At 38.3% G+C, this 12,950-nt stretch overlaps 1 protein-coding gene across 2 annotated transcripts in view; it reads left to right on the top strand.

Annotated features, from left to right (window-relative positions):
* TOP3A (topoisomerase 3alpha) overlaps window positions 1–12,950 on the top strand; it is an 85,889-nt gene that overhangs the window by 60,307 nt on the left and 12,632 nt on the right. For both annotated transcript variants that reach the window (XM_088945147.1, XM_088945146.1), the window contains one exon: window positions 4,592–4,630. In XM_088945147.1, the coding sequence (XP_088801273.1) occupies window positions 4,592–4,630 (39 nt within the window). The remainder of the gene's footprint in view (window positions 1–4,591; window positions 4,631–12,950) is intronic.

Here is a 12,950-nt window from a genome sequence, read left to right as displayed (position 1 = left end):
AGGTTTAGGAATGAGCAAGTTGTTTCCACTTCTATAGTTGAACTTCCTACACTTCAAGTTGCTGAAGAGACAATAGGTGTTCAGCCTATATCTTAGCAGCCCCCTTTCCTTGACCTTGATATATCCATTGCCATAAGAAAGGGAAGAGAAAATGCATTGCACATTGTATTTGAAAGTATCTTTCTTATGGTTTGCTCTCCCCATCATATTATTCCTTCTTAGCCTATCCCTAAGTTTGTATCAAAAGCACTATCAAAACTAGAATGGAGGGATGCTATGAAAACAGGGATAGAGGCATTGCATAAGAATGATACTTGGGATGTGGTTGATTTACTTGAGGGCAAGGAACTTGCTAGGTGGAAATGGGTTTCCACTATAAAGGACACAAACATATGGGTTAGACTACTTGGAGACATTTCCCCTGTTGCTAAGATGACATTTGTAAGAGCTTGTTGTCTTTGGTAGCTAATTTTGATTGGCCACTCTATCAATTTGATGTAAATAATGCTTTTTTGAATGGGGAGTTTCATGAAGAAGTGTATATTCTCTTCCTCCTAGGATGTATGAGAAAGAAATGTAGGGTAAGGTATGTAAATTGAGCAAGTCTCTCTATGGCCTTAAGCAATCATATAGATCTTGGTTTGAGAGGTTCAAGGTTTCCCTTGTTCATTTTGGATACACATAGACATAGTCAGACCATACCCTCTTTGTGAAGAGGAGAGGTTCTCTAGTTACTTTCTTAATTGTCTATGTGGATGACATTGTAGTTACTGGTGATGATATGCAAGAAATTGATAGCCTCAAATACTTTTCTTAATGCTGATTTTGAAATTAAAGATTTTAGGAGAATTGAGATACTTCTTGGGGATTGAAGTTGCTAGGTCCAAATATGGCATCTTCATCTCCCAACGTAAGTATGTGCTTGACTTATTGGAACAAACAAACTTGGGGTCAAACCTACTGCCACACCTATTGGTTTGAATCATAAGCTCTTTTCTTCCGACAAAGAGTTGCTTGTGGATAGGGCAGTATTCCAGAGGTTGCTTGGGAAGTTGTTGTACCTATGCATGACTCCCCTTGGTATTTCTTATGTTGTTAGTGTCATTAGCTAGTTTATGCATGCCCCTGAAGAAACAGACATGGCTGTAGTAGAGAGAGTTTTATGTTACTCGAAGGGTACACCAGGAAGAGGTATCCTCTTTGGAAAGCATGGTCAGAGGAAACTAGAAGCATATACAGATGCTAACTAGGCAGGATGTATTGATGATAAGAAGTCTACATCTGGGTGTTGTACCATAGGTGATGGAAATCTAATTTCCTGGAGGAGCAAAATATAGTCAATGGTAGCTATATCTTCAAATAAGATAGATTATTAGGGGTGGATTCGAGCCGAGCCGAGCCGAATAGTACCAGGATTGGGCTTGGCTTGAGACTTTTCTACAAGGCTCGAGCTCGGTTCGAGCCAGAACCTTGAGCTCGAGCTTGATTTTGAGAAAAAATAATATTTTATAAAAATAAAAATTATATATAAAAAAGTTTTTATTTTAAATTTAAAAAATTAAGAATTATAATATTTTTATTTATTTTCTATAAATTTTATTATATATATTATATATATTAAATATCAAATATATATTTATTATATATGTTATATATATTATATATATTAAATATCAAATATATATATATATATATATATATATATATATATATATATATATTCGAGCCGGCTCGCGAGCTTCATGAGCCGAGCCCTAATATGCTTGAGCTTGGCTCGTTTAATAATCGAGCCACTAAATTGGGCTTGAGCTCGGTTGAAACCGAGCTGAGCCAAGCTCAAGCAGCTCGTGAAAAGCTCGGCTCGTTGCCACCCCTATAGATTATAGAGCCATGGCACATGGTGTGTCTAAGCTGTTGTGGTTACGTTCTATAATGGAGGAGATGGGTGTTGAATATGACAAGCCTCTAATGCTGTCTTGTGACAATCAGGTGGCCATTAACATAGCACATAATTATATCCAACATGACCAGACCAAGCATATTGAGATGGATAGGCACTTCATTAGAGAGAGAGTGGCATCTAGAGAACTTTGTCTACCCTCATTGCATCTAAAGAGCAACTGGTTGATGTACTTACCAAGGGAGTTCCTAAAGCTAAATTGCAGCAGTATGTAAGCAAGTTGGGCATGATTGACATCTATGCTCAGCTTGAGGGGGAGTGTAGAAATATTTGGTTGGATGGGCCATAATTTAGTTCAGCCTTATGTTTGTTATTTTTTTATGTTAATGGGCCTTTAATTTCATGGACCTGTTGACCTTTTTTCTTTAAGTATTAGAAGCAGCTGACCATCAAGGGTGTTTTATGTAATTACAACTATTTTATTTGGAATAAAAGATTCAAGGTCTGGAGAGAGAGTATGGTTGATTCTTCTTCTTCTTCTTCTTCTTCTTCTTCTTCTTCTCTTGCTCTATCTTTCTTTCACACTCTTTCTTTCTATTTTTCTTGATTAAAGAAAAGAATTAATTGTTGATTAGTTTTCTTCTTTCTCTTCACTTTTGAAATCATCTCTTTCTTAGTCAATTACCATAGCTAATGGTACCTCCTCTTTTGTTCATAGTGTTGATGATGTTTCTCTTCATCTTTCATCCTTATTTTTTGTACTCTTTGTCCCTAAATCCCCTTTCAATTTGATGGTGTCAGGGATTTTTGTACTCTTTAAATTGCTCTGTGACATTCTTCCCTTCCTATTGTGTTTTTCAAGATCTAAAGATGGGGAAGAAGATTGTATTATCTTGATGGTGGTAGATTACAAGCAATCTTCTCATTGTCTCTTACTTCATTCTAGTGGCACCATTGTCTCAATCATCCTACTCTTCAGAAGTTTAAGTCCTTGGTGCCACCCACTCTCAGTCATAATTTCTCTTTAGAATGTGAGTCATTGTCAGTTGAGTAAGCATTATAGTCTCATTTAGTCCTAAAGTTGAGAGTTATTTGTTCCTAGTCCTTTTTTTGCTTGTTCATTCTGACACTTGAGGTCCAATAAAAATCAAATCGTATAATGGGTACAAATATTTTGTAATCTTTGTGGATGATTATTCTCGCAAGATTTGACTATATTTAATGAAAACCTATTCAGAGTTGTTTTCCATATGTTAGTTGTTTTATGTAAAAATTAAGATTCAATTTGGCATTTCTATTAAAATTTGGATATTTGACAATGGTTGTGAATTTTTATATACACCATTTCAAAAGTTTATTGGAAAATGGTATTTTTCACTAGACCTCGTGCTCATACACCCCTCAACAAAATAATGTTCCTGAAAGAAAAAATTTCCATCTTTTGGATACTATCTATTCCTTGTTGATACATGTGAATGCTCCAAAGAAATGTTGGAGTGATGCTATTCTTTCTGCCTATATTTTAATTAATAGAATACCATCATCTTTTTTTGCATAATATTCTCCCTTTTCTGTTTTGTTTCCTTCTGAATCTCCTTTTTGTTGACTCCACATATCTTTGGTTGTCTATTTTGTTCATCTTCTTGGTCTGGGTCTTGGTATATTGGATGCTAGGACTGTAAAATGTGTTTTTCTAGGATACTCTTGTATCCAAAAGGAACATAAGTCTTACAGTTTTACTTTAAGAAAGTACTTTGTTTGCTTTGATATTACTTTCTTTAAATCTATGCCCTATTATGTTCTTGGTGTTGCTCCTATTAATGTTTCTAAGGTGCCTTTGCCTATTCCTGTCTCTTTTGTTTCTATTTCCAATACTTTGCTTGCTGAGAAACCATCAATTGAGCGAGTGTATACATGACACAAAATGCCATCTACTTATTCATTAAATCCACATTTACCCTGTCTTGATCTTCCTATTACTCTCTAAAAAGGTAAATGTAAAACACAAAGGCATGAGATATAATTGAGAATGTAAGAGGCATAAGCCTCCTAAAGAGGAGGGGGATGAGGAGGGAGGGGGAGGCGGAAGAAGAAGGAGGATATCATTTTTTTTTTTTGTTTCTTTCATTTTTATGAAAGATGTCTTGTGATGCATAGCACTAGCTCAAGGAGGGGGGGTGGAGCCCCCCTTCCCAAACTTTCTTTCCCTTTTCTTTTCTACCTTTTCTCTTTTTTCTTCCCTTCTCTTTCTTTCTTTGGCTTGAAACAGTGTAGAGTGGATCATTCGGCTACAAGAATGCTTCTCTAGCATTCCACCCTGCTCAGAGATTATCTATAAAACAGAACATACAATGTCAAACCCCATATATTCTCATAGATGGTCTTATTTTTATGTTGGAGGAACTAATGAGTTATCAACTTTTAACTTGTTGAAAGAAAAAACTTGTGCAGCAGCCTTTACATTGTATTGTGAAACTTTAGGTATTGTCCTTGTTTTATTGTTTTAATTTCAGAAAATATATCTATATATTCAATTTTTGTAGTTTCCATGTGCTCTTGTTTATCTACATGCAGCTGGTCATTATTGCCATTGTGGGAAATTTGTGACTAAGTTCTTTTAATTCATGTATATTTACAAGTATTTGGTTTTTTTTTTTTTGTTGAATATGTCTTTGTTTTCTTTTTATGCAGGATGGAAATTTTATGGTAGGATGCTTGGGTTTTCCACAGGTGAGTGTCTGGCCTATTATACCCCCAGCTTCCAAGGGAAAAGTCTAGATAAAATAGTGCTTCAGCTCTTGCAAATGAAATAAAACGTTCATTGTTTCGTTGTTTTAATAAATTTAGATATATTCTAATGGTATGGATACTTATCTTTCTAGAAACTTATTCCTTTTATAGAGTTCATTTGGGATCATGTTAGCGAAAAAAAAAAAAAAACAAGAGAGATCAAGAGGGGAGATGGAGGAAAAGGCTTCACTCATGCAAGGAAAAGGAAATGGAGAGTGGAGAAGAAAGTGTTGCTGTTGTCAGATATGTATTATCAGAGGGAGCTTACAGTGAAGTTACTGGAAGGAAAGGTACAACCTTGATAGTGGGTGATGCACCTTTCTGGTTTCAATGTTTTCTTGATGGAGCTTTCTCGTTAGTTGGCAGGAGATCTGGAAAGTTAATATCAAATATTTAGAGTATGTAAGAGAACTCCAAAGGTTGGTTTGTAACACTAGAAGAAAGATTCGAAAGGGGTAAGAAACATTTGATATTTATTCCTGAAGGAAAAATGCTAGAAGGATGGGTGAAGGTAGAAAACAACCTGCACTAGTTCCTAGTGACTAGGTGAGATAGAAAGAGGAAGAAGACGTGAGAGAAAAAGCTGGTGGAAAGAGGACTGAACAAGGAGGAAATAAAGGAGATTAGAAAGAGATTAGAGAGATTGGGGATGGACACTACTGATGAAGACCAAAGCTTTGTAACAATTGCCCTCCCCGCACCAAACCCAAGTTGTGGTTAAATGGGGAAAAGGGGATTGGGAACAAAGACTAGTGCTATCCTCAAAGGTTGAGGTGAAAGACTGGAAAATGGTTTTGGAGGAGGTGATGTTGAAGTTAGGGATTACTCAGACAGCTATCCTAATTCTGTTTGATGAAAAGAAAGCAATATTGGATGTGGGAAGAAAGATGGTTGATTTTACTTTGTAGAGAGACTGGGTCGAATGGGCCCTAGTATCTTTTCTTGTAGTGTGTTATTTATTTATTTGTTTGTTAATGGACCTATCTTTATGGGCTTGTTATTTCTTTTTGTAAGTTCTCTTTATGTTACTGCCTAGCTGGCCGCCCACTTAAGGGCATACTTGTAATTAGCCTAAAGAATGAAGTTTAACAAAAGGATTAGAGAAGGGAGAGAAGAGATAATTTGAACTCTTCTTCTTCCTCTTATTTTCTCCATCTTCTTCCTTTGTGTTGCTGTTCTCTACTTTTCTTCTTCTCTTCTCTCTAATTTTAACCAAGTTTATATCAGTTTGAGGACTAATTCACATCTTGGTATCAAAGCAAGTTCCTTTCTTCCTTATTTCTTTTTTTCTCTTTTCCCATACACCCTTCAATTAGGAGAGTGTATGCAGAGATAGATTCTCTATAGTTCAGAGGATCGTTTGCCTAGTTGGTAGAGGGTTTGGAGAGTGGAAATCTGGTCGAAAACTGCCAAGAAGTGATGCTGTATTATTTCTGCCCAAAACCCTAGCTGATTAGAGAGTTTAGAAGTTACAGGTAAAGGAGAAGCTTTGGGTGTGGAGCTCTATGCTTGGGAGGTGTCTTTTGACTTCTAAAAGAGGGTGGTTCAGTTTTGGAAGAGATTGGGAAGCTCTAGTAGGAGCCACTGCATCTTTTCTCTTTCTCCCCGATAGTCAGGCACAGTGAAACCCTAGTTTTCAAGCATCTAGGTACTGTTTTACCTCAAGTAAGTTTATAAAGACCAAATTTCTGGTTTTTTGATTACCATTTGATCAATGGAGCAATATGGAAGTGAGTTCAAGCAGGTGCTAGTTTTCGGGCTTGGCTCGGTAGGTTCCGTTTTGGCTAGTGTGACCACAATTAAGTTAGATGGAACCAATTATCTTGCTTGGGCACAGTCTATAAGGATTTATGTCTGTAGTAGAGGAAAATTAGGATATCTCACAGGAAGTAAGGTGAAACCGGAAGAGACAGGCCCTGAATTTGAGAAATGGATCCAGGAGAACTATACAGTCATATGATGGTTGGTCAGAACTATCTTTGGATGTCTTCAACCAAGGAGATCTGGGACAGTGTTACTGAAACCTATTCACAGAAGTTGAATGTGGCAAGAGCCTACAAGCTGAAAAGTGATGTGAAAAACCTAAGACAGGGGGAGAAGAGTGGCAATCTACTATTCTATGTTGAAATCCCTATGGCAAGAAATTGATGTTATGGAGACAGTTGTATGGGAGAGTACGAAGGATGCAAAAACTTTTAGGAAGTTGGTGGAATGAAACAAGGTTTTTGAGTTTCTTATAGGACTCAACCCTGAGTTTGACATCATTAGGCAGAATATTTTGGCCAAGGATGAGGTAACTCTTGCCCAGGCATATGCTATGGTAAGCAGTGAAGAGAGTAAACGGAAGGTTCAGTTACAAAGTCCACCAACAGAACACTTTGCACATGTTGGAATAAAGCCGAAGGGTCCAACTGAGAAGAAAGAGTTGGTATGTGAATATTGCAAAAACCGAGGCATACTAAGGACACTTGCTAGAAGCTTCATCCTAATCTTCTACCTAACAGGTTTAAGAATAACAATAGTTTTAAGAAGACCAGTCAAACAGGAAAGCCTAAGATAGCTAATGTTGCCACAATACCTGAAGGAGGAAGTAAGGAGAGTGAAGAGAAGTCAACCATGGAACAGTTGGTAGCAATGAAGGCAGATTTTGAAAAGTATGGAAGGTTGTTAAATCGCTTGGAAGCCACTGTCTCTACATCTCACTCTTTAGGCAACACGTCATCATCATCCGCATTTGCTCACTCAGGTATTCGTGCTTCTACAAACCATGCTTCACCTTTAGGTAATAATAAAATCCCTTGGGTCATTGATTTTGGTGCATCAGACCATATGACCAGCTTGTCTAATCTATTTTGTTCATACCACCTCTCTAGTAAAGAGAAAATATCCCTTACTAATGGGTTTCTTGCTCTAATTTCTACCAAGGGGGATATCAAGACCTCTAACACCCTTTTTTATCCTTTGTCCTTCATGTCCCTAAACTTGATACAAATCTTTTGTCTATTAGCAACTTAACTAAATCCATGAACTATAGTATAACCTTCTTTCCCACTCGTTATGTTTTTCAAGACCTGCAATCTTAGAGGATGATTGGGAGTGGCCATGAAGCGAATGAAATATACTTGCTGGACACACCTAATAGGATTCTTAGACCACCTCATGGGGTTGCCTTGGAGTCAGTTTTGTTAGAGTTTGTTAACAAAGTCATGTTATGTCATTTTCGGTTTGGTCATTTGTCTTTTTTTGCTTTGAGTCATTTGTTTCCAAATATGTTTAAGGGAGTGTCTTCATCAAGTCTTCATTGTGAGTCGTGTGAACTGGCAAAGCATTGTAGGCAATCTTATTCTGTAAGCAATAAAAGATCCATTTCTCCTTTTCATATTGTTCACTCTGATGTGTGGGGGCCATATCATTTGCCTATTATGGGGGGTTACAGGTACTTTATCCTTTTTATTGATGATTATTCTTGTTACACTTGGATTTATCTCATGAAATCTCGGGATGAAGTACCAACTTTTGTGCAAAAATTTCATGAACTTATTCTTACCCAATTTAACACCTAGATCAAAATATTCCGTTCCGATAATGCTAAGTAGTATTTTGAGAATACCCTCTCATCCTATCTTGAAGCTTTTGGGGTTATTCATCAAAGTTCTAGTTCCTACACTCCACAACAGAATGGAGTGGCAGAAAGAAAGAACTGACATGTGGTTGAGATTTCCCGATCCCTCCTTTTTGCATCCCATGCTCCTATAAAATTTTGGGGAGATGATGTCCTTACTGCTACCTTTTTGATTAACCGTATGCCTTCCTGGATGAGGATCTCTTCTCTCTTCCTCTCTGTGTTTTTTGGGTGCACCTTCTATGTACATGTTCACAGCCATCAAAGGCACAAATTTGAACCTAAGGCTCGTAAATGTGTTTTTGTAGGATATGCCTCCACACAAAAGGGATATTGTTGTTTTGATCCGGTTAGTGGTACCCGCTTTGTATCTTGAGATGTCACATTTGCTGAGTCTACTCCTTTCTTTAGTATTCCTCCTAAGGGGGTGCAATTTGAGGAACCCTTTGTTATGTCTTCAACAGTTCCTCTTCCTGTTCCTTTTGAGTCATCTGATGAGGTGTCCACTTCTCCCACTGGGCCTACCTTCAGTATTCCTGCTCCTCCTCCTCCACCTCATCCTCCTATAATTCCTCCCCATCCTGTTTCCAAAGGTGGTACCAAAGACACAGATTCAGACATGGGCAAGTTGTTTCCACTTCTACAAAAGAGCCTCTTGCTCCTCCCATCATTATTGAGGTAATAGGTCAGCCTTCCTCTGACCCATCTACTTCTTTCCCAAACCTTGATCTTCCTATTGCTCTTCGCAAGGGCAAGAGGAAGTGTACAACCCATTATATCTCTAAACACCTGTCCTATAGCCTTTTATCCCCTACCTACTATTCTTTTCTTACTTCTGTTTCTTCCCACGTGATACCCAAGTTTGTACCAGAAGCCCTATCTAAACCTAAATGGAGGGATGCTATGATGGCTGAACTGGATGCTTTGCAAAGGAAACATACCTTGGATATTGTGGATTTGCCAAGAGGGAACCAATGGGTTGTAAATGGGTATTTGCTATTAAATATCATTCTAATGGCTCTATTCAGAGGTTTAAGGCCAGGCTGGTTGCTAAAGGCTACATTTAGATGTATGGTATTGACTTATCTTGAGACCTTTGCTCCTGTGGCTAAGATGACCTCAGTTCGGGTTTTGTTGTCCTTAGTTGCTACTTTTGAATGGCCTCTCTACCAGTTTGATGTTAAAAATGCTTTATTGAATGGAGATCTACATGAAGAGGTCTATATGTCTTTGCCTCTGGGAGTGTATGGAAAGGAAATGCAATGGAAGGTGTGTAAGCTGTAGAAATCCATTTATGGTCTCAAACGGTCTCCTCGAGCCTGATTTGAGAGATTCAGGGCATCTCTTATCTCATTTGGTTACACACAAACTCAATCTGACCATACCTTGTTCTTAAAAGGAAGTGACTCTCTAGTGACATTTTTGATAGTTTATGTTGATGATATTGTGGTCACGGGTAATGACACCCAGGAGGTCAGTAAACTCAAAAAGTTTCTTAACTCTGAAATTGAGATCAAGGATTTAGGAGATCTCAGGTATTTCTTGGGCATTGAAGTTGCTAGATCTAAGGATGTATCTTCATTTCTCAACGCATGTATGTCTTTGACCTCCTTGCAGAGACTGGTAAACTTGGTGCTAAACCAGCCTCCACTCTTATTGATCCCAATCATAAGCTTTCGACTACAGATGGTGAACGTTTATCTAATAGGGGAGTGTTTCAAAGACTGCTTGGGAAGTTGTCATATCTCTGCATGATTTGACCAGATATTTCCTATGCAGTGAGTGTTGATAGTCAGTTTATGCATTCTCCTAGAGATACACATTTAGCTATTGTAGAAAGAGTTCAGTGTTACTTGAAAGGAGATGTGATTCAAACCAATAAAATTAGCAGAATGTCTTAGATTAAAGCAAAAGAAAGTAAGGAAGAAGGAGACAAGAAGAAGAAGAAGGAAGATTGGAGAAGAAAGGAGAAAGAAAGGAGGAGTTCGATAATCTCCTCTTTTCCCCCACTAATCTTTTAATAAACTTACTTAAGTTACATAATTTACAAGATTGCCCTTAAGTAGGCGTCCACATCAGCACTATACTTAGAAAAAATAAACAAGAGCTAAAGGCCCATAAAGAAAAGGCCCAATAAGAAAACATAACAAGAAAGAACTAATAAGAAAGACACTAATGGGCTAGGGCCCATTTGGTCCAGTCTCTCTACACTCCCCCTCAAGTTGGGCATAGATATCCATCATGCCCAGCTTGCTTATATAGTGAACCAGCTTTCCTTTAGGAACACCTTTTGTCAAAACATCAACCAACTATTCTTCAGAAGCAACAAATGGTAGACAAACTTCTCCTGAGGCAACTCTCTTTCTTATAAAATGCCTGTCAACTTCAATGTGCTTAGTTTTGTCATGTTGAACAGGATTATGTGCAATGTTGATAGCAGCCTAGTTGTCACAATATAACATCATTGGCTTCTCACAGTCCATACCCAATTCATCTAAAAGTGATCTCAACCACAAAAGTTCAGAAACTCCATGCGCCATTGCCCTGTACTCCGCTTCAGCTAAGGATCTTGCCACTACAGACTGCTTCTTACTCCTCCATGATACAATGTTCCCTACTACCATAGTACAATAACCTAAAGTGGACCTCTTATTATCAATACATCTGGCCTAGTCAGCATTAATGTCCTAGTCAGCATTAATGTATGCTTCCATCTTCATGTGTCCATGCTTAGCAAACAAGATACCTTTCCCCGGAGTCCCTTTTAGATAGCACAGAACTCTCTCAGCAGCTGCTAAATGTGTATCTCTGGGAGAATGCATAAATTGGATGATTACACTAACTACATAGGAAATATCTGGTTGAGTCATGCAAAGGTATAATAATAACTTCCCAACTAGTCTCTAGAACACTCCCTTATCAGGCAACAGTTCACCTTCACTAGCTGACAACTTATGATTTAGGTCTATAGGAGTAGAAGCAGGTCGAGCCCCCAGTTTGCCAGTCTCTGCAAGGAGATCAAGAACATACTTCCGTTGAGAAATGAAGATATCATCCTTAGATCTGGCAACTTCAATTCCCAAGAAATATCTGAGTTCTCCCAAGTCTTTAATTTCAAACTCAATGTTAAGAAAGCTTTTGGGATGAACAACTTCCTAATTATCATTACCAGTAACCACAATATCATCAACATAGACAATTAGAAGGGTCACTAAGGAATCTCTCCTCTTAACAAACAAAGTATGATCCGACTGAGTTTATGTGTACCCAAAAGCAACAAGAGCAGCCTGAAATCTGTCAAACTAGGCTCTAGGAGATTGCTTAAGGCCATAAAGAGACTTCTTTAGTTTACAAACCTTTCCTTGCATCTCCTTTCCATACACCCCTGGAGGTAAAGACATATAGACCTCTTCATGTAGGTCCCCATTCAAAAAAGCATTATTTACATCAAACTAATGAAGAGACCAATCAAAAGCAGTAGCTAAAGATAACAAAACTCGAACTGAAGTCATCTTAGCTACTGGGGCAAAAGTTTCTAAGTAGTCAATACCATACATCTGGGTGTATCCTTTAGCAACCAAACGGGCCTTATATCTCTCAACAGTACCATCAGAGTGATACTTAATAATGAACACCCACTTACAGCCAACCAATTCCTTTCCCTCAGGCAAATCCACAATTTCCCAGGTATTGCTCTTATGCAAAGCATCTAGTTCAGTCATCATAGCTTCCCTCCATTCTGGTTTGGACAAGGCATCTAGGACAGATCTGAGAGTCACATGTGTGGAAACAGAGGCAAGGAATGAATAGTAGGAAGGGGAAAGAAGGCAGTAGGACAGGTGTTTGGAAATGCAATAAGTTGTACATATTTGTTTGCCTTTGCGAAGGGCAATAGGGAGATCACGATCAGGGAAGGTATAAGAAGTGGTAGAAGAGGGCTGACATGTTACCTCAGTAGTGATGGGAGGAGCAAGAGGCACATCTGAAGGCATGGAAACAACTTGCATGTCTCTGAGTCTTTGTCTCTGGTACCACCTCTGGGTAATAGGATGGAAAGGAAAAGTAGGAGGACGACTAGGAGGAGGGGGAGCAGGGATAGATGACTTGACTGAAGGAGACTTCAATGGGAATTGAAAAAGGAATAGATGGTGACAATGCAAACAACTCCTTTGAATGCTCCCCCTCAAGAGAAGTACCAAAGAAAGGAACAAATTCTACAAATGTGACATCTCTAGAAACAAAACGAGTGCCACGAATCGGATCAAAACAGCAGTACCCTTCTGTGTGGAGGCATATCCCAAAAAGACACACTTGTGTGCTTTAGGCTCAAACTTATGTCTTTGATGATTGTGAACATGAACATAGCTGTTAGGTTGAAGGTTTTGTATGTATTGATGGTTCGGCTGATAAGAGTTCTTATTTGCCTGTATTTGAGTTTAAGTTGTTATGTATTGGGTCTGTGTTAATGGGCCTAAGTCTGTTTAGTGTTTTAGGTTGTCTGGTGTCCCATCATTAATCAGGGCCATCCCAGTCATTTCATGTAACATTGTACTGTACTTTAATATAAATAATAGTATTGTCGACTGGGTTAGTTCAGTTCGACATTCACAACATTTCTTGGTCTTCTCCTCTCTTCTA

The sequence above is a fragment of the Nelumbo lutea genome, chromosome 5 (genome assembly GCF_056320005.1).
Source record: "Nelumbo lutea isolate HS-2025 chromosome 5, American lotus-T2T, whole genome shotgun sequence".
NCBI classification, from domain to species: domain Eukaryota; kingdom Viridiplantae; phylum Streptophyta; class Magnoliopsida; order Proteales; family Nelumbonaceae; genus Nelumbo; species Nelumbo lutea.
This window is presented reverse-complemented; position numbering and strand designations above follow the sequence as displayed.